The following is a 19642-nucleotide window of genomic DNA, read 5'->3' on the forward strand; positions in this document are numbered from 1 at the left end:
CACGTCGTTGTTCTTATGTTAGCATGCAGGTTTAAGTTTCCAAAACAGAATTTCTGAATCAAAGGCACTATACTTTTACAACTTGATAAACATTGCTTAATTGCCCTCCATGAGGGTTACTCACATTCCTCCCAGCAATATTCCAGTTCCATTTCCCCACAGGCATGTCATTAGGGAGTGTTAGCAAACATTTGGATTTTTCCAGGTAGGCAAAAAATGTTCTATCAGATGACTTTTAACCTGCACTTCTTACAAATGAAGTTGGAATTGTTTTTTTCTCACATATTTCATAGTCATTTGCTTTCTTTTTTGGGAACTGTACATTCATATCCCTTTGATTCTTTTTTTTTATGGCATTTAAAAATCAGTTTCTAGCAAGTCCTCGTATGTTAGGGAGATAAACCCTTTGCCTGTGATTTGAATTGTTTTCCCTCAGTTTGCTGTTATCTTTCAACTTTGTTTTTCCAGGCAGGCAGTTCTTTTTCTCTATGGTTGAATTGAACTAGTCTTTAATGCCTCTAGATTTGGAGACTTAGAAAGGCCCTCCCAATTTCAAGGTAGTAAAGGAATGTACCATATCTTCTTTTAGAGGTTGCGTTTTTTTTTTCTTTCTGCATTTAAGTATTTGATCCATTCAGAAATTGTACTGTTTTAAGGTATGAGGCATGCATCTAACATTATTTTCCAGTCATGCTGTTGAGTTATTCATAATCTTTTCCACTGACTAAATCTTGTTTTCTATCATTCTTTAAAAAAATTTTTTTTATCGAAGCATGGTCAGTTACAGTATGTCAGTTTCTTGTGTACGGCATAAGGTTCCAGCCATGCATATATATACACACACACATACATATGTTCATATTTTCTAAATCATCTCTTGTAAAGTATCTCTCAGTCCACAAAGATTTACTTTTCAGAACTGTTGTGGTACTTGGGATTTTACCACTGTTCTGCCACGGTGAGAGTCAGGAGACAAAGGCCATGTCTTTAGGGAAATCTCTCTGTCTTCCTCTCAGTTTCGCTGTGAAACTAAACCTGCTCTAAAAAAAATTAAATCCTTTAAGAAAAAACGGTAACCATAGGCTCAGCAACAAAACCGTCACACATGTTGTGACAAAGAATTGTTGTACTTATCAGTGGAAGGAGGAGAGAAGATGGAACATAGATGATAGAAATTAGGTAAATTTCTGACACAGGGAAAGAACTATTTGAAAAACTGACGGAGATCTTTCAGAAACCGTGAAACAAAGAATTCCAGAGACAGAAGCACACTACGATCGTTAATTTTATTTGTTCAAGGACTCATATTGCAAGCATTAAACCAAGCACAGGCTTTGATTCTGTGAACCCAGATTCACAGATTTAGGAAGATAAAAGCAAGCTGTGCCCCATGTACATAGATGAAAACTAAAGGCTCATGGCTAATCACACTGTAGTTTTTAAGTTTCTACAGCCTAGAACTAGAAGCCAGTAGTCACAGGTCCTTTAGGTCCTTCTGGATGTCCCACAGGGTGTCTGCACTTTTCTTGAGTTGGGCGACCTCCTCGTCCTTCAGCTTCTGGTTGATAACACTGGTCAGTCCCCGAGCATTCAGGATACATGGAAGGCTCAGGAAGACCTCATTCTCAATGCCATACATCCCCTGCCAGACCAAGAAAAGACTCAGATTAAGGAATGAAACCGCAACTAAGAATGATCACAGGTCCTAGGTTAGAACAGAAGGAAATGCAGGAAATTTGGCAAGCGTAAACTCATTCTTTAGTTTTTTTAAATCACGGACAGGCCTGTATTTCCCTAACATTTACATGCTGAATTAGACTTTATACACAGCATTTACAAATATACATGATGATAAAACTAGAAATTTATATGAAAGTAATGAATACTTCATCGAACTATTGACACCTCTCTGCTTTGATAACATGTCTTCAAATTAAATTGCATTCAGTTGTGGTTCTTACTGGGCTTTGTTTCATGAAATCTTCAGTTTCTTAAAATTCTTCAGTTAAGGAGAGAATTTCAGGGGATAGCCGACCTACAAGGTGCAGGCTAGCAGTTGGAAGCCACTCAATGGTAAGATTCTTGGAGAATAGTACAGTTTCCAAAAGACTACGAGTTTTTCTTAAGTAATTCACTCACAGGATCAATTTAACTATATAATTAATTAAATTATTTAAGTATGAGAATCAAATTACTTTAATATATTTTTCGAAAATTAACTTCCAAAATTTTTGTACATACACCAAAGTAGAGAAAAAAACCAATTCCTCTATGTGCAATAAGACTCAGTAATTATCCAATTTTTGCCATGCTTGCTTTTAACTTTTTCTTCTATAGTATGTTAAGAAAAAAATCTGACCATGTTTTATCCTCAAATACTTCTCTTTTGTATGTTTCTTTTAATCTACTGCATTTTCCCTTCTCTTTCACCCCTGCCACTGACTTGAGGAAAATGAGTTATTTTAGACAATGCTTTAATACAATTTTAGTTTTATTTAAAAATGGTTTCTACTTAACCGTTCCATAGCTTTTGAATTAAACTATATTTGCTAAGGTATCACATGCATTACATACATCAAAATCCATCTATTGTTTAATACACCAAATTGAAATGAAACTATAGAAATTATTCAGGTGATCACCTGAGGATGTGTTGACTCAGAGTTAATATTCAGTTTGCCACATCATACGAGGGAGAAATGGAAAAATATATTCAATGTCTCAGCTCTGTAAATTCCTTGCCCTTGTTGCTCTGAACTTTTGTTGGAAAGGAGAAGCTTCCATAAAACTTTGACATGAAGAAACAAGTGTGGACTGAGACTTTATCTGGTCCTTCTTAATCTTCCTAAAAAATACTATGCTAGAAATCATATATTTCCTAACAGTTTACCTTCACCATCGTTGACACTGGGTGAATCCTGGAGAGATTTTTCAACATGGATTCAATGAGATCAGCCACACTTAGTCCAATAGCCCAGTTGGTGTATCCCTTCAGCTTGATGACTTCATAGGCACTAAGAAATAATAATTTTAAAAAAATTCATAAAAGAAATCATTGAAACCAGAATCAATAATCATCAAAATCAGACTCTGGGTTTGACTCCTGCTCTGTCACTTAACTGGATAATCTTGAGTAAATAATTTAACCTACCTGTCTCGGTGTCTGCTTTTGTAAAATAAAGATAACAATGGTACCTACTTCATAAGTTGGTTAAATGAGTTAAAATTATGTAAAACGTTTAAAATTTAAATACTACATGGTAGGTGCTATGTAAATGCTTTGAAAAATTTAAATAGTTTACTGTATAAGTGAATATTTATAAAGGGCCAGTGGTAAAAATGTACATTTTCCAACCTATCTTATTCATAAACATATTTCCAAAGATATTAATGAAATCAGGGCATAAAGAAAGTAAAAGGACCATCACATTTAAAGGACAAAATATACCTTAATTTAAGGTCTCTTGGAGGTCACTAACTATTGTCACCTAAAATACTATGACCAACTAACTTAAGAGCAAAGAGACAACAACCTTGCCTGGCAATTTTCTAAAAACAAACTGAACACTTTGAAACCCACGAAGGCACTTGTACTTGAGAAGCAGGTGGCAGGAGTAACTTGGTATTGGAAAAATTGGGATTTGATGCAATCTATGACTGACTAGAAGACCCGGGGAAAGTTTCATTACCTGGGTGAGCCCTAGTTTTCTCATTTATAAAATAAAGGGTTTATGTTAATGAAATTCTAAAATACTTTCAAGTTTTTAAAGAGTTTTTTCCTCCATTTACAGGTCAAATTCTTGGAAAACAAAAAAAGAGCTTGAAAAAGTCATTAAAATTGAGCAAAATTATTCCATATTTGAGAACTCAGTAAGAACTCTCTGCAAAGCTAACATTCGTTGAATGCTCATCAGTGATAAGTATGTGTGCTTTAATCCAACTTTTGCAATAATTTTTAATACCTTATGATTTTACAGATGAGAAAACTTGAGATTCAGCTCAAAGGTTAAATGGCTTCCCAAGAATATATGTACAGTTAGACGGCGAGAGGGTATGGCTCAGTGGCACAGTGCATGTGTAGCATGCACAGGGAACGGGGTTCAATCCTCAGGGACTCCATTAAAAAGAAATAAACATGCCCCCCCCAACCAATATATATACAGTTAGTTAGTATCAGTGCCGTAATTTGAATCTAAACCTGCATTCTTTATTCTACTGCAAAACGACACCTTATTTTATGATAAACACGAAGCTCATAGAGAGGATGGTTATTAATAAAAAATAAGTTTTAAAAAAAGAGGGGAAAAGGGTATCCTTGGTTGGGTGTGGAAAGGTAAATAGAGCACGGCTTGAACACTTTCAGCAATCAACCAGTAAGTATTTTGCGCAATTCTATTTAACTTCTAAACAAGTCAGCCTTATTCGTCAAGAGGAGGCATTTTGAAAGCCTTTCTCAGTTAATTCCACGTTATGCTCCCATTACTTCTACAACAAAAGTTCTCTAGAAAAATGTCTGCTTCCCCAGGGGGACTAGCCTAGTAGAAGCTCGTCTTGCCTCTTTTAGCTGTGAAGAGTTTATCTGAGCAGGCAGCCATGGAGAGTGTTCTTAATATTGTCTAATGAAGATGAAATTAATCATCTTAAGTCAGGCCCCCTTCCACTGACCTCTCTACCACCAACTTATGCACTTCCTTCCAGTTTTCACTGTCATTGTCCGTTCCCATTTCTGGATTCAGTTCCTGGAGAGAAACACCTGCCACATTCACCCCACTCCACACAGCCACTGTAGAGGGGGAAAAAAAGAGAAAGAAGAAGATGAACATTCTATCTAGCTCTGACACAATTTTTAAAAAATCTTCTCTTAGTCCAGATTTCACCCCTGATCTAAGTTATCCACTTTAACTGCTCCAACTGACATAATATTCTTCCCCCAAAAGGCTGACATCTGCCTTCAGATAGCCACACATCTACACATCTGACCTCTTAACTTTCAACCATTTTCGTGAAAATAGAATTGCTGTGTTATACTTACAGACACGGAGGAATTCGTGCCTTTCTCTAGTTTGTGAAATTGTAAGGGATTCTAGTTCGGGACTATCCTCAACTTTTGGGTTTGAGGAATTCTTAACTTTCCGCCTGCTTATTTTTCAAATATAAGCCCCCCTCTTTTTTCCCTAAAGTGAAGTAAAAAAAGAATTCTTGGATAAAACCTGAAGATAATCTAAGTCTAATTACCTCTTCTCATGCCCCAAGTTCAGTCTCTTTCTCAAAAGAAACTCCATGTAACCACAGTGAATTTCTCTGGTCTTAACCAGATCAAATATTTCCTTCCAAGCTTGCTCCCAAAGGTGCTGTCCATCCTTGACTAAATCTTTTGGAGGTTTTGATGCACCAAAACAGGCAAGTAAAGGACAGTAAAGCAATGGAACATGCTCTCACAGAGGTCTGGAGAAAGTGTCATAGAACATAAATGTAGGGAAAGAGTGCCAGAAAGGGCTACAAAAAATAGGCATTTGAACCAGATCCTGAAAAATAAGTATGTGTGCCTCAGGGACCTTTGAAGAACACTGTAGCTTTAGGAAATATGAGCAGAGGCCTGGGGGAGTTGGGGTGTGAAGGCTCGAAACAGCAATGAAGTGCAAAGCTGCCCGTGGCCAAACAAGATCGCTTTTCATCCGTAATTTTGCAAATTCAGGGTACTTGTTGAGAAGACTAGGGCATTTTCATGGTCTTTGATTAAGCCCATGAGATCCATGTAATGATGAGAATGGTTTAATTCTATTTCATTTCATGGACACAGTAAGTATTTACTTAGTATCAAAATATCCTGCCACAATTACTTCTCTGTAATGTGAAGTATGTGAGAACATATAAAAATAAAATGTAAAAAGCAAACAAAAAACTCAGAAGGTCAAAAACAATACCATACGGACACAGTAAATATCTTTTCTTATTTTTTTTTTTTTACCGCTTGAGTCGCCATGTTCTCCCAAAATCCATCCGTGGCAGCTGCTGGGATGAATGCCAAGTTTTTCCGCCATTAGGTAGCGGAATCTAGCAGAATCCAGATTACACCCGCTTCCAATCACACGGTGCTTGGGTAATCCACTTAGTTTCCAGGTAACGTATGTGAGGATATCCACTAAAAGGTTTAAAAATATATGTGTGTAAGTAAATCAAAACTGATTTCAACTGCTAATGGCAATTAGTGGGTGCCAGGGTTTCCTCTCTCCCACTGCCCCACCCCCTAAATAAGATGTGTCCAGAAAGAGGTAAATACTTGACTTTCATAGTTAGAGATAATGGGTTACAAAAGACAAGAAACAACACTTAAGCTTTATATTAAGAGAGATTATACCCATTTTACAGATGCCACATTTTTAAACCATTACTCTATTGTAGGACATTGATGTTGTTTTCAAATTTTAAGAACTGAATTATATATATTTGTTCCTTTAAATGTGATTATTATTAACACCATTACTAAATATCCACTGATCCATGGACAAAGAAAAAAAGATTGTAAAAATATGAAAAATGCAACACTGCGGTTTTTTATTTACAATGTCACTTGAAAGAGGAATACATAAGAACCTTGCAGATTAATTAATTTCCTATAGGTGGAAAGAGAAACAGTTGAATTAGATCGTCACTTCAGTTTTTTCTAATTCTAACACTTTATAATGACTGTCAACATAAACCAAAAGCTATTGGTTACAACATTGTAAACTGACTATACCTCAATTAAAAAAAAAAAATGAAAAGCTGTTGGTTACTAAAGTACCGAGGCCTGCTACTCTGTTTCCCTGGGCCTAAGACACCAGTCAGTAAACAAATGTGATAATAAAACGTATTAACGTTTTCTATCGTTACTTAATGACCTGCTGGTCTAGAGAGGATCATAGCACTTCCAGGCTAAGCTGTAAAAAAGGAGGAAGTTGCGCACACAGGAAGACTAGTCTCCACCTCCACCCTCAAATATAGACGCCAGCTGGGATGCTTTCGGGCCATTTTGGCCTGGATGTTATAAACTCTTCCTGGGCAACTCTGATTCAGTAGGAGTGGCTCCCTGGAGAGTTAAGACTTTGAAGCTATACCAGGAAAGTTGTATAACCAGTTACTAATGTCAGTCTTTGGCATGGGATGGGGCAACTTCTTACATGCCTGTTGTTTGCCATTCCTGCTCTACGCCTATCCGCCACTCTATGTTTAAGAGAAGTTTTAGAAGCAAGATTTAAGTATTTAGGAAACTCCAATCCAGGATTGCAGAGAATAGTACTAAAATAACCTCTGGTCTTGCTGGCTCCCAACTCTCATTATCCCGAAAATTATCAGGCTCCTCCTGGCTTTTATCACAGTCTTTCTCATGTGAAGAATCAGAGGCAGCCAGTTTTACCATTTTATCAATGTGTCCACTATGCTCACCTATCAGTAGTAAGCTTGGTGGCAAATTATAGGCGAACGTGTGAAATAGAGACTGAATTTTGACTGTTTAGGCTAAAAAAAAAAAAGTAATTCTTTCTAAGCAGAAGTTTTAAGTCACAATATTTGGTGTTAAGCATATTTTTATTCATCAATACAGCCCATTTCTGTCTTTAAACCTGGACTAATTCATGGCTTTCTTAAACTCTTCCAATTCAATCCTATTCAATTTTGAAGAATTTGAGAGATAAGGAGACTAGAATGCATTTTCTGGAAAACAGAAGGTCAAATATGCTAAAATATTCCTTCCCAATTGAAACCATATTCAAATGTTTCATGATGCATGCCAGGATATCTTTATAGAAATTTTTAAAGCTTTTAGACGCCACACAGACCCAGATAAAGCGAGCAGATGAAATTGTTTTATATAAAACTCCTCTCACATTTTTAAACACTGGGCCTGGGACACTGCCATTTGTTTTGCACACATTACTCTTTCGTGGCCAACAACAGAAGACACGTGAATTCCTTCTGCCAGTGAACACCAAAACAGATTTTTAAGTTCAAAAAAAAAAAAAAAAAAACCAGCAAAAAACTTAAATAGTGATTTTAAACAGAACCAATTCTTAAGGCACCATGATGATTAATACCTGGGTTAGAAACCACAATTATGACGCAATCAGGACTGTACTTGACGATCTGAGGAATAATGAACTTGAAGACATTAACGTTCCTCTGCACCAGATTGAGGCGACTCTCCCCCTCTTGCTGGCGAACTCCTGCAGTCACCACCACAATCTTGGAATTGGCGGTCACAGAGTAATCTTGAAGGAGAGGAGAAAAAGGCAATTTACACACAACCCTTCCTCAAAACATGCCATATGATATGCTTTAGAAAGCTGAACATTCATAAGCTTCTAGAAGCTAGTGAGAATGATGTCTTCTGCATTGTAAGGGGGTTGAACTGCATGCAATGCTCGAGGGACGTGGAAACATTCCAACCAGGACGCTGGCTCAGAAAATGAACCCAGGAAATATAGAAGGCCCTAAATGATGTTTCAGCTAGCAAAGTCGAATTGCTATTGGCTTTAGAGAATATCGGATTGTCAGTGATACAAAGTATAAACAGTGAGTCCAAAGTTCAACAGGCTGCCCTCCAACACAAAACCAATTTCAGGGTAACTGCAGCCTTGTTAATTCAGTTAATGTTAATTCAGTCTGTGAAGGGAAGGAAGCACTTGAGTGTTCTTGGCTAGAAATTAATTTCTAATACTCAATATTTTAAAGAAGCGTGTTCACTTTAAACAGTACGTTTCTCTAGAGAATATTTTATTTTTTTCTTAAGGAAGTGTACCTTTCCCAAATTATACAGACATTGAGATTTCATGTGATCATCAGACCCAACAGCTCTGGATGATTGATATAATTAAACCCTGTTGTTATGTGACTTGACTGTTATTAATACTTTTATCAGTTTTCTCTCCCATAAAATGGAGGCAACAGGGTTACCTCTCGTAGGGTTGCTGTGAAGATGGGACATGCAGCACATTTCACACAGCACCCAGAATGCTAATATTCAACGAGTAGCAGCTATTATTAGTAGTATGGTGAGAAATTACTTCGGAGGCCCACATTTCTCTATCTTTAGGCACAGCCATGCTGTGGTGGGCAGCATCTCTTCCTAAATGTGCTAAATCCAGGACAGAGAATATGAATTTATTTAGCTTCTTCAAGGTACTCAGATTACTTTGTGCAAATTTTTTTTTTTTCCAGATCGAAAACATCCCTATTCTCAGGTACGTGTAAACAAGATTCAGGATACAGTTTCCCAAAACGCTACGCATCATATGGATGGAAGACACGTGGGGCAGGGTTTACAGAGAGGTACCGCTAGTCTTTGTCCTTGAGGATGACTTGGACCCAGAAGGAAAGAAACTGCCAGCACTGGATTCACCAGGATGGAGAGACCAATTTTCTTTCAAGGGGTGAGGACATTAACACATTACGTGACCACTTGGGGCATGAAATCACCACTACCTTTATCTGCCACAATTTTGGGTGTCTGAAGAAACAAGCTCCCATGCTGCAGATCCATCATTTCGCCTTTGAGTTTATCTTCCAAAACATCCACAAGAGCAAGCTCATCAGCCAGAGACTGTGAACACAGAAACAGGTTAGTGCCCTAAGCCACCGGAGGACACCACAGCTCACAGTACCAGCCAGAGAGCCTTTAAAAGGCCAAGTACCAAATTCTAAAAACTGGGAATTACTGTGGAGTTAAGTGTGCTCTTTAAGCAATTTCAAGATAAAATGTCTCGAGTAATGAATTATTAATATTTAGGATACCAGTTTTTCAGAATTTCACCTTCTCATTCTCCACTAGCACAGTACAAATTGCTTGAAGAATATGTAGACATGAATCCAGCTTGGTTCAACAGTGACCTCTGAGAGCACAAGTCTTCACATTAATGGTGGGGGTGTGAAGATGAGACTCAACAGACCCAGAAACAGTCTTGCACAGCGTGTTCACCCCAGAGGTCACCTCCGGAATGGAGGGGTTTTGAGAGGGCAGATTTAGTTTATACCATCAAGAGGCTGAGCTCACTTTAGAGTAGGATTTGAAGCCCTGGTTGAAACTAGGAATCCTCAAGTTGGCTCTGACCAACTCAAATGTCCTGATGGGGAAAGGAAAGAGTTCTGTGGACACAGGAAAGAGTTCTGTGGACACAGGGAGTCGGGGTCTAGTAAATTCTCTAGACATGATCCATCCAAACCTGCCCAGTCTCTTTTTCTATTCCGATTGTCATACTGGACCATTCATCCAAAGTAAAACCCTTAATCAACAATCACATACATTCTTCAGCAAGTCCTTGGTCTTTTCTTCTTGGAAAAATGATGGGGGAAGGTGTCTATTTAGTTGTATCTAAATAAGCTTTCAGCTTTTAAAGACAGTTATCTTGGGAGAATCTCATAATTTACAAACGCTTTAAAAAGTAGTTATCCTTCCCATTGAAACATCATCAGAACCCTTGCCTTTACTGGGTTTAGGGCAGTTAGCAAAATGACTAGTGTAGTATGACCTATCACACTTAAAAATGCAAATACGTCTTCTAAGAACAGTGTGATCAGCTCTTCAGGTGAAGGGTGTGGATGGGAAGCGTTAAGTAACTGGGGATCAGGAAGCACTTGGAAGAATAAAATAGAATAATCCAGGGTGGAGCTGGAGGGTCAGGGAGGCATTGAGCAGCAGAGGGAAAGCAAAGAGAGGTGTGGAGGCCAATAAGAAAACCTGACCTAGTTTAGCTTGCCAACAAAGGAGGTCCAGCTCCCGGTAGGGGCCAACGGACCAACACTGCCCCCTGTCTCTAGAATCCCCATGGGGAGCCGGCTTCAAGGAGTGTCTTCAGTGGGCTGGTTTGTGAGGGTTTCCTTGAGACTCAAGCCTCCCTGTGACTGAATGTGTTCTCAGTTCTGAGCAACTGATTCACTTGCAGACTTCTGAAATGGCCCTTTTACGAGCTGAGGATTACTTGGTAAATATTTTCTCATTTCCATGTACAGTCAAATATTGGCATTAATGTTCACCCATTTTCACTTCAACAGGTGTTTTAACGCTTTTACAACGGTTTTGCTGCTCTGCAGCCTCCGACAAGATGACACCCAAGCCTCATTTGTGTCTCGTATGTCCTAAATCCATACAAAAGAACTTATGAACTAACAGTGTGGTCAAGGTCCTGAGCACCAGGAACATCACTCTTATTTTGGGAACATCACGTGTGCACTATTGAAGTCAACAGGGCACAACAATTTGGGGCTTAAGTGGAAAAGGATGTCACCGGATCTCAGATCCTGTCTTTTGTTTCAGTGGGCAGAGAATTGGCTGAGAAGCACAGACTCAGCTGGCAAGGAAGGAAGAGATCCAACACTTGCAGAAAATAATTGCAGTGCTGAATTTAGCTGCATCTGCACGACTGAATATCCTCCCAGTGGGAGGCAGGCAAATAGAAGACAGATAACCAAGTACAGACACTTTGGCTTAAATAAATCTCCCCCTGTATTCACATATTGTATAACAGCCTATGAATTGACCATATGCATAATCCACTTAAGCTGTAAATATGTTCTTAAATGTTTGATACACCAAGGCTTAGATTCAGAGCAAAAGCAGTAACTTGTTAAGGAACAATGTCAGTTGGAAGCCAAGGACATCACTATTGAAACCTTGTTCTACATACTACAAAGTAAATATCTCTTAATCTAAAATCCTATGTGGACCAGACACGGCCATAACCCATCTCTGGGTCCTCTCAGCTAGTAACTTCCTGCTGCCCATGCCTTAATATCTGAAGGTTGTATTTTTATATTCAGATGTTCAGTCTGCATGACATTTTGTGGGAGGAAAAGATATAATTCTTTCCAAATAATTAGCTAAATGGACAAGCACCATTTTATTCAAAATTTTTTCTTCTCCTCTGAAATGCTACTTTTTATTAAATACTGTTTAGGCTTTTAGTTTGTTCCATGAACCTGTCTATTTTCATATAAACACCAAATTCTAATTAAGTCCCACTTTTAAGCCAAGTCCCGGACTGCAAACACTACTTTGTATTGTGTGTATTATTACATCGCTCCTTCTAAGAGACTTCAGATGCTGTGTTCATACCGCAGGAATGTGGTTACAATTAACTGAGTCATGAACAGACACTCAAATCAAAACCAGCTGGATCGAGCCTAACAGTTGAATGACCTCATGGAAGCTCTGTATGTCAGATCCCTGACAACATGCCGGGATCTCGGCGGCTGAAACAGAGCTTGTGGTTGGTAGAGGGGCGCAGAAGCCACGAAGAAAGGAAAAGCTTTGATCAAAACTGGACCGTGTGTGTGCAGTTTCGTAGTAGCACGGATGTTCATTTATTTAATGCATATTTACTATTGAATGTGCCAGGCAATATTCTACTGCTAAGGACCACAGTAATGAACAAATCTGGCAAAGTGCCTGCTCTCATGGAATGTACCAGGGAGGGAATAGGAACTAAGCAGAGATGATTCTGAGGATGGAAGTGCTATAAACAGCATAAGGCAGGGTGATGTTAAAGCTACTGAAAGGATGGATGGACCTAGACGCGATCACACTAAGTGAAGTAAGTCAGAGAAAGACAAATATATGATGTCACGTATATTTGGAATCCAAAAAAAATGACAAACTTATGACAAAACAGAGACTCACAGACAGAAAACAAATTTATGGTTACCAAAGGGAAAGGCAGTGGGTGGGGGTGGGGGGATAAATTAGGAGTTTAGCAGATATAAACTACTATGTATAAAATAAATAAACAATAAGGTCCTACTGTATAACACTGGGAACTACATTCAGTATCTTATAAAAACCTATAATGAAAAAGAATACAAAATAGAATACATATATATATATATAACTGAATTACTGGGCTGTACACCAGAAACTAACACATTGTAAATCAACCATACTTTAATAAAAAATAAATTAAAAAAATTTTTTTAAGTTACTGGAAGGGCGTTACCCTGTATTGGATGGTCAGGGAAGGCCCTCCCACAAAAGTGTGATACAAACGACAGGAGAGAGTTGACTCTGATGGTCCAGGGCAGACAATTCCAGGAGGAGGGAAATCAAGCACTAAAAAGATTTAAGTAGCAATGCGCTCAGTGTTTTGAAGAAAAAGGGCAGAAGGGGTGAAGTGAGAGGCAGTACAACCACCTTGCACTGGAAGGCGCCCCCTGGAGTTGTGCACCTGCCTCGCTCTGAGAGTCAGGCAGGGAGTCACCCTGCCAGACCACATTTTATGTATGCTTGTCATCGACGGGCGCTGTGACACCATCGGAAAGTTTTAAGTAGGGGAGCTACTATTTTTATAAACGCTCACTATGGTTACTAGGTTGGCAGTGAGGATGGGGGGAGTGGGCAAAGCAGCAGGAAACACCCGAGTCTTTGTAATGGTGGGACAGTGGGCTGGGAGCCTCAGCTGCCTTCCCAGGCCTGCTCATCTCTAACCTGGTGCCCTTGCTTCACTCACTTTCTGGGCCCAAGCAGTGTGACCCCTCTGAAAAGCACACTGGTGACGGGCTCAAAACACCGGATCTGGCACTGCTGGTCTCTGAGCTCTTAATCCAGGTGCTTAATCTTTCTGAGTTTCTTTTTTCTTTCCAACAGTCCCCTAGAGATGTCACACCCCCTAGAACTTCTGGGTAACACACAGACATCTAAGTACCACTGTTATTAGCTCCCTTTTTTATTAAACCAGTGGGGTTTATAATCCTTACTGACTATTATTAGCAATTTCGACTTTAAGATTAAAGTCCCCATTAAGATTAAGATTTAAAACACTTTTAATTAGTAAAATGGTCTTTGGACAAGGCAGTCCAGCCCTCACAGCAGCTAAATTGGAAGACTCCTACTGTGTTAGAAGCCGGGTCTGTTCCCTCGAGCACCTGAATTGGGCCAAAGTATTATATAACTGCAGACCGAGTTGCACTTAAATTATTTACCAAAGAGGAGAGATACTCCTTATAGTCATGACAGCTCTGAAATAGTTCCCTGAAAAGTCAAAATTTTGAGATTAGCAAGAGGAATGAAAAATCTCCCACTAGTCCTTTATTAGTACATTTAATATGTTGTTAATTGCCTCAGTACTAGCATAGAATAAAGAGAAGCTGCAAGTCACCAGAAGAGTTCAGTGCCTTGGAAGAGTTCAGAGCTCTGTCACCACCAGCTGTGTGGCCACAGGCAGGCCCTCCATCCCTCTGAGCCTCGGCCACCTCCACTGAACACGGGACACAAACAGTTCCCCTTTCTTGAGCTTGTTGTTTGAAATGAAGCATTTTAGTTAAAACACGGTCCATAATAAATATTTTAAAAGAAATGTAAGCTTGATTACTTTTCACTTCTCGGGCTATGACCAGTGAGCACTAAATTGAGACGACAAATTCCCTGTGATTTGGGAAACCGCACCCACAATCACGGGCACCTAGTCAATTCCAGCAAGCTTTAAAAAAAAATGCAAAGGAATAGAACTTTCACTGGTGCACACTAGAGATTTTGGTTGATTTCCTGATGACTTTTTCTCAGGGAAGATTCAGAATTTGTCCCTTTAGAATGTAAGCTTTGTAAAGAGAGGGATGTTTGGCTAGGTGTCACTCAAGCAGCCTTCGCATACAATACAAAGGGACAGCTCACTCCACTGGGCTAAGGCAGCGGCGTTTGGTGGGGAGGGGTTCCCCCACCACCAAAAACATTTAAGACAGCCTTCAGAAAGAACCAGGATCAGTTCAGTGAGGGAAAGCCAGAATGTAGGAGGCAAATTAAAAGTCTACGGAGGTTTATGGGGAAAATACAGTCACGAGGAGAGGAAGGGGCTAGTAGTGTGGTATCAGTGTTAAATCTCCTGATGTTGATCATTTGCACTGATTATGTGAGAATATGTCCTATTCTGAGGACATGTACTCTGACAGATAGACTGAAGGGTATGCTTGCATTTATTCTCAAATCATTCAGAAAAAAGTCCACACACACACAGAAATACATTAAGAATTGGTAAATCTGGGTGAAGTAAGTATGAAAGTTCTACCTTATTTTTTTTTAACTATTCTCGCAAATTTTCTGTAAGTTTGGAAATTACTTCAATTTGAAACTATTGGGTAGAAGTTTGAGGGAAATAATAGGACATTTCCACGACCTTAAAAAGCCACTGTGCAGACTATGTGTTAATTATAAAGGGCAAAGGGATCTTTGCAGGGGAGAAAGCTTGCAGTTAGCACTTCACCCAGAGGATTCTTGGGCACTGCCAGAAACAAGTCAAGCTGGACATTACACGCCTCCTGATGTGGGGCGTCGTGAAGGACACACCATCACCTGATCATAAACTCAGCCCCAAATCTAACCTGATCCTAATCACAAGGAAACATCAGACCAACATAAACTGAGGGATGCTTTCAAAAACTGACAGGGATTCTACAAAAATATCATAAACATGAGACAAGGAAAGGTTGAGTAAGGTCCAGATTAAAGAGCAGAGATGACAAGTATGTAAAATATATGATCTTGGACGAGGAGTGACAACAGCTATAAAAGGCATGCTTTTGACAGTTGGAGAACTTTTAATCTGGGTACCGTATATGAGGTAATAGCATTGTATCACCATCAAATTCCCTGAGTGTAGTAACTCAACTGTGTCAGCAAGAATGTCATGCTCTCAGGAGATACAGGCTCACGTATCAAAGAGTATCATGATGTCTACAACTTATTTCAAATTATTCAGGAAAAAAAAAAAAAAGAAACCTTTAAAGATACAATAAAACCGTCAAGTGCCACAGGCCGAAACTGTCTATCGGGCATGGAGTTCCTGAAAGGTACCTTTCCCAGAATGCTGATGGCACACGCCATGCCAACTTGTCCAACACCCACTACAGTGATCTTATTGTTGGGAACCGTTGCCTCTTCTTCTGCAACTGGTGCAATCAGTTTTTCCTTAAGAGTTGCCATTGTGCACTGAAAGAAAAGAAAATATTATACATGCATCCACAGTGAACCATAAATGGGAACAATCCTTATGTTACTTTTGCATTAAGCTACTATATATGAAATAGATAAACAAGGTCCTACTGTATAGCATGGGGAACTATATTATCTTTTAATAACCTATAATGGAAAACATGAAAAAGAATATGTATCACTGAATCACTATGCTGTACACCAGAAACTAACACAACATTGTAAATCAAATTCAAAATTTAAAAGATTTAAGAAAATAAAATAAAATGAACCCAATGATATTCTAGAACACAGAATATATGTTAAAGAACCATGTGATTTACTCAAAGTATTTAATCAAAACAAAAAACCTCTATGAAGCCCATTAGAATTTGGTTTGTTCAGCTTCTGAGTTTTTGGTAGTATTTAACAAAGTTGCAACAATTTTGTGGTTACTCATTTACTGGCTAAAAATCATGAATTCTTATATTTAAATTGTCTGATTTGTTTCTACACTCCCTATAAAGTATTTAAGGGTAACAAGATGGGGCTCAGTATTAACCCATATGTAAGCTTGGTCTCAAAGAACGGCCAGTTATAATATGATCTTTATTACCTACGGTTATTATCACTCTTAGAAGATAAGGACCCTTTATCATTATCACTTATTATCACTCTTAGAAGATAAGGTTCTTCTATTTTCTTCTACTTAAGTCTCACTTAAAATTTGTCACAGTGTACTGAGCATACAATGTGTGCTTAAATACAGTGTCAAATAATGTTTGTGCAAAATCTGCAAAAAAAAAATATATATATATATTACTGAGTTCCTTTTAGTGCACCTTGGAAGCTTATTGGAATGTGGGCAGATACTTAATACACTTTTTTTTGGGGTGGGGGGGTGGGGGTGGGGTCACCTTAGGGGAATATCAGCCTTTGAGTCAGTTTCTTTCTAGTCATTAAAGAAAAAAAATCAAAAAATTGTAATGTTAGAAAATATTTATACAGTAACATCAAATTTATCTATGCCATCAGATAATTAGATGTGTTTTCTGGATAACTAAAACAAATGGTAAAATTTACTGTATTACCTTACCTTATTAAACAAAGAAAGGGTACAGATCACGAACAAGCCCTACCTTCAGAATCAAGCTTCATTTATAATTACATCCCGATATAATGTCTATTATTTGTGCCTGCCTTTTACTTTTAATGCTAGACCGTCAGAAGACACTGTCTCTGTTTCCAATTGTACCCCTGCCTCCCAGTCTGGTTTTCTGTTTCTTTTATGCAATGAACTAAGTAACAAAACCTAGTGTAGTAATTGTATATGTTAAGTAAGAGTTAGGCTCTGAGCTGGAATAAAGTACTTGAATTCGGAGACAACTGCTTAACAACTATTTTGTTCTATAGTTAGACGACCTTAACAGGTCACACACGTCCTACATCTTGAGCAGAATCAGAAGAAAGAATCCTGCTTCTCTTGAAGAAAGACACAAATGCAGTGTTTCTTCACCATGTTATTTTCGTTGGTTGGTGTAAGATCCTTTAGGTATACAGAGGAGCCAGGAAAGCAGTGGAAAACCCAAATCCAGAAAGACTGTTACAGAAACAGATTAGTTGTTCAGATAGATCTTTCAAACTATCCGGGGAATTTCAGAAATGACGATGTAGAGGCTTGAGCCAGTACAGATTTCCTTTCAGACCTTTCTGGAGAAAAAATGATTAAAAATATAAATTTTTCCTTAATAGGGGTTCTTTGATAGGAGTTGTAAGAAATTAGAAGAAAATGTTTTATGTTACACATAGGCCTGTCCCAAGATCAAAGTGGTGGCTTGTAAGGAAAAGGAATGATAAATGGGGTAAAAAACAACCTCCTATTCTTGGTCCTTTATATCCCTACCACCCTGCCCCTTTCGTAGATCTAAATCATCAGAAACGAACCCGTGCCTTAAGTTCAGGAACAAAGATCCACTTTGCAGACCATCTCTCAATGCGAACCTTTTCAAGAGCCCAGTCTCGCCGTCCAATTCCTCCACTAAAAAGTGCGGCTCTCGGCCGCCCCCTGCCGCCGCGCCGCGCTGCACTGCAGCCGGCACTGCCCGCCACCCACGCGCCACCTCTTCCTCTCCGCGCCCGCAGCTCAGAGCGCAGATCACAAGGGGAAGCGGCAAGCACACAGCTCCTCGGAGAAGGTCTCTAGAGGGGAAGGTCTAGGCCTTTCTCACTCTCGACTCCCGGGAATGGCAAATAAACAAAGCACCCGAAGCATCAAAAGAAGAGGCCAGCGATGAACCGGCCCATCGTTCCGGGAAGGGAAGAGGCTGGCGTGCAGGGCCAAGCCCTCAAGTCATCCTTGACCCTCATCCCGGCAGAAGTCGGGGCCTTCCTCCATTCCCGTGGTTGCAGACGCCGATACCCAGGCTCACGATCCGCCAGGCTTGCCGGGTTACCTGGCTCCTCCTCCCTCTCCTGGCTCCACCAGCACGTGTCCGGGACACCAGGGGTGATGCGGCCGCCATGAGCCCATCAAGGACACGGAGGGCCTGGGATTTAGCTGCAAATGCGACAAGTCTGTTCCCCGGTCGAGCAAGGCTGGCGGTGACCCCCGGCGCGCGGCGGACAAAGCCCGGGGAGGGATCGCAGCCCCTCTGCTCCGCCCCGCTCCCCGGCCGAGGGCACGGCCCGCCGCCCCCACCCGAGCCCAGATGCTCAGGGCCACAGGCCCGGGAGCGCAGATGTCCTTCCTGGTCCTTCTCCCCGTCTTGCTACACAAGGGTTTCCCTGAGCTTCCCACCTGGGTTTGCCTGAGAGCCAGGATTGAGGGTCGCGAGCTGAAACCTACCAGGGGAGAGAAAGTTCCCAAGACGGCTGTAAGGGTGGCCCGGAGAGGACAATGTCAGCAGCGTGCGTCTCCTCCGGCTCAGGATCCGCAAAGAGGCAGGAGGAGGCGGGGCCCGCCCCTCGGCCGCCTCTCAGCTTTCTCCATTGTGATTGGAAACCCGAGCACCGCCCCCCGCTCCCCTCCGCTCGCTCAATCCCCTTCAAGGACAAGGGCTCGAGTGTGCCCACCCCCTCCCTCGGGCCCGCTGAGGAGGTCACCTTATGGCCACTAAGGCGGCCTGGCTCGCAGCCGGTCCCCCCCAGTTTACAGGCTCCTCCACACAGAGGCTGCGTTATGTCTAAAACCTGACCACCTTCGACTCTTCCGGAATCTCCCGCGCTGGTTCAGATAAATTTAGTTCAGATAGAAATAAATGTTTATTTTTGCGTTCCGGGTCGCTCTGTGAGGACCACTGTGTTGAGCTCCGTGAGATGCGGGTGATGCGTTCCCCTGCGTAGTACTGCTGCTCCTGGATGTTTTTAAAAATAAAACTGAATTTTCATTTCTCCTCCTCTACGATGCAAGTTCGTTTGATGCAACAGGGACTGGTGGGTTTTTCCTACCTGGATTCAGCAAATATGCAAATAATTACTACTTGCCTGTGAAACTAGTGAAGCCTAGTGCCTGCCTTCTGAAGTTCCTGTAAGATGCCGTTTCTCTGTTAGTCCCTGAGCGGCTCCGGAGCTGCATGTCGCCATTTATCTCTGTGTTGCCAACACCCAGCCCAGGGCCTGGTGCCTCAATACAGTGTGAATGAATGAATGATTAAGCAGGTGAAGTTATCCTAAAGATTTGGCTCTCGTGTGTGAGTGTGAGTGTGTGTGTGTGTGTTT

General features: G+C 40.4%; 1 protein-coding gene across 1 annotated transcript; it reads right to left on the reverse strand.

The window, feature by feature from the left end:
* Positions 1-1267: 1267 nt before the first annotated feature.
* LDHB (lactate dehydrogenase B) lies at positions 1268-18928 on the reverse strand. Its single transcript, XM_010946507.3, has 8 exons — positions 18771-18928; positions 15809-15943; positions 9460-9577; positions 8073-8246; positions 5969-6142; positions 4666-4783; positions 2891-3014; positions 1268-1642 (listed from the first exon to the last, which is right to left on the reverse strand). Exons 2-8 carry the CDS (start codon positions 15935-15937, stop codon positions 1475-1477), a joined length of 1005 nt encoding a protein of 334 aa, XP_010944809.2. The 5' UTR covers positions 15938-15943; positions 18771-18928; the 3' UTR covers positions 1268-1474.
* Between the last annotated feature and the right edge of the window lie 714 nt (positions 18929-19642).

The sequence above is a fragment of the Camelus bactrianus genome, chromosome 34 (assembly GCF_048773025.1).
Source record: "Camelus bactrianus isolate YW-2024 breed Bactrian camel chromosome 34, ASM4877302v1, whole genome shotgun sequence".
NCBI lineage: Eukaryota > Metazoa > Chordata > Mammalia > Artiodactyla > Camelidae > Camelus > Camelus bactrianus.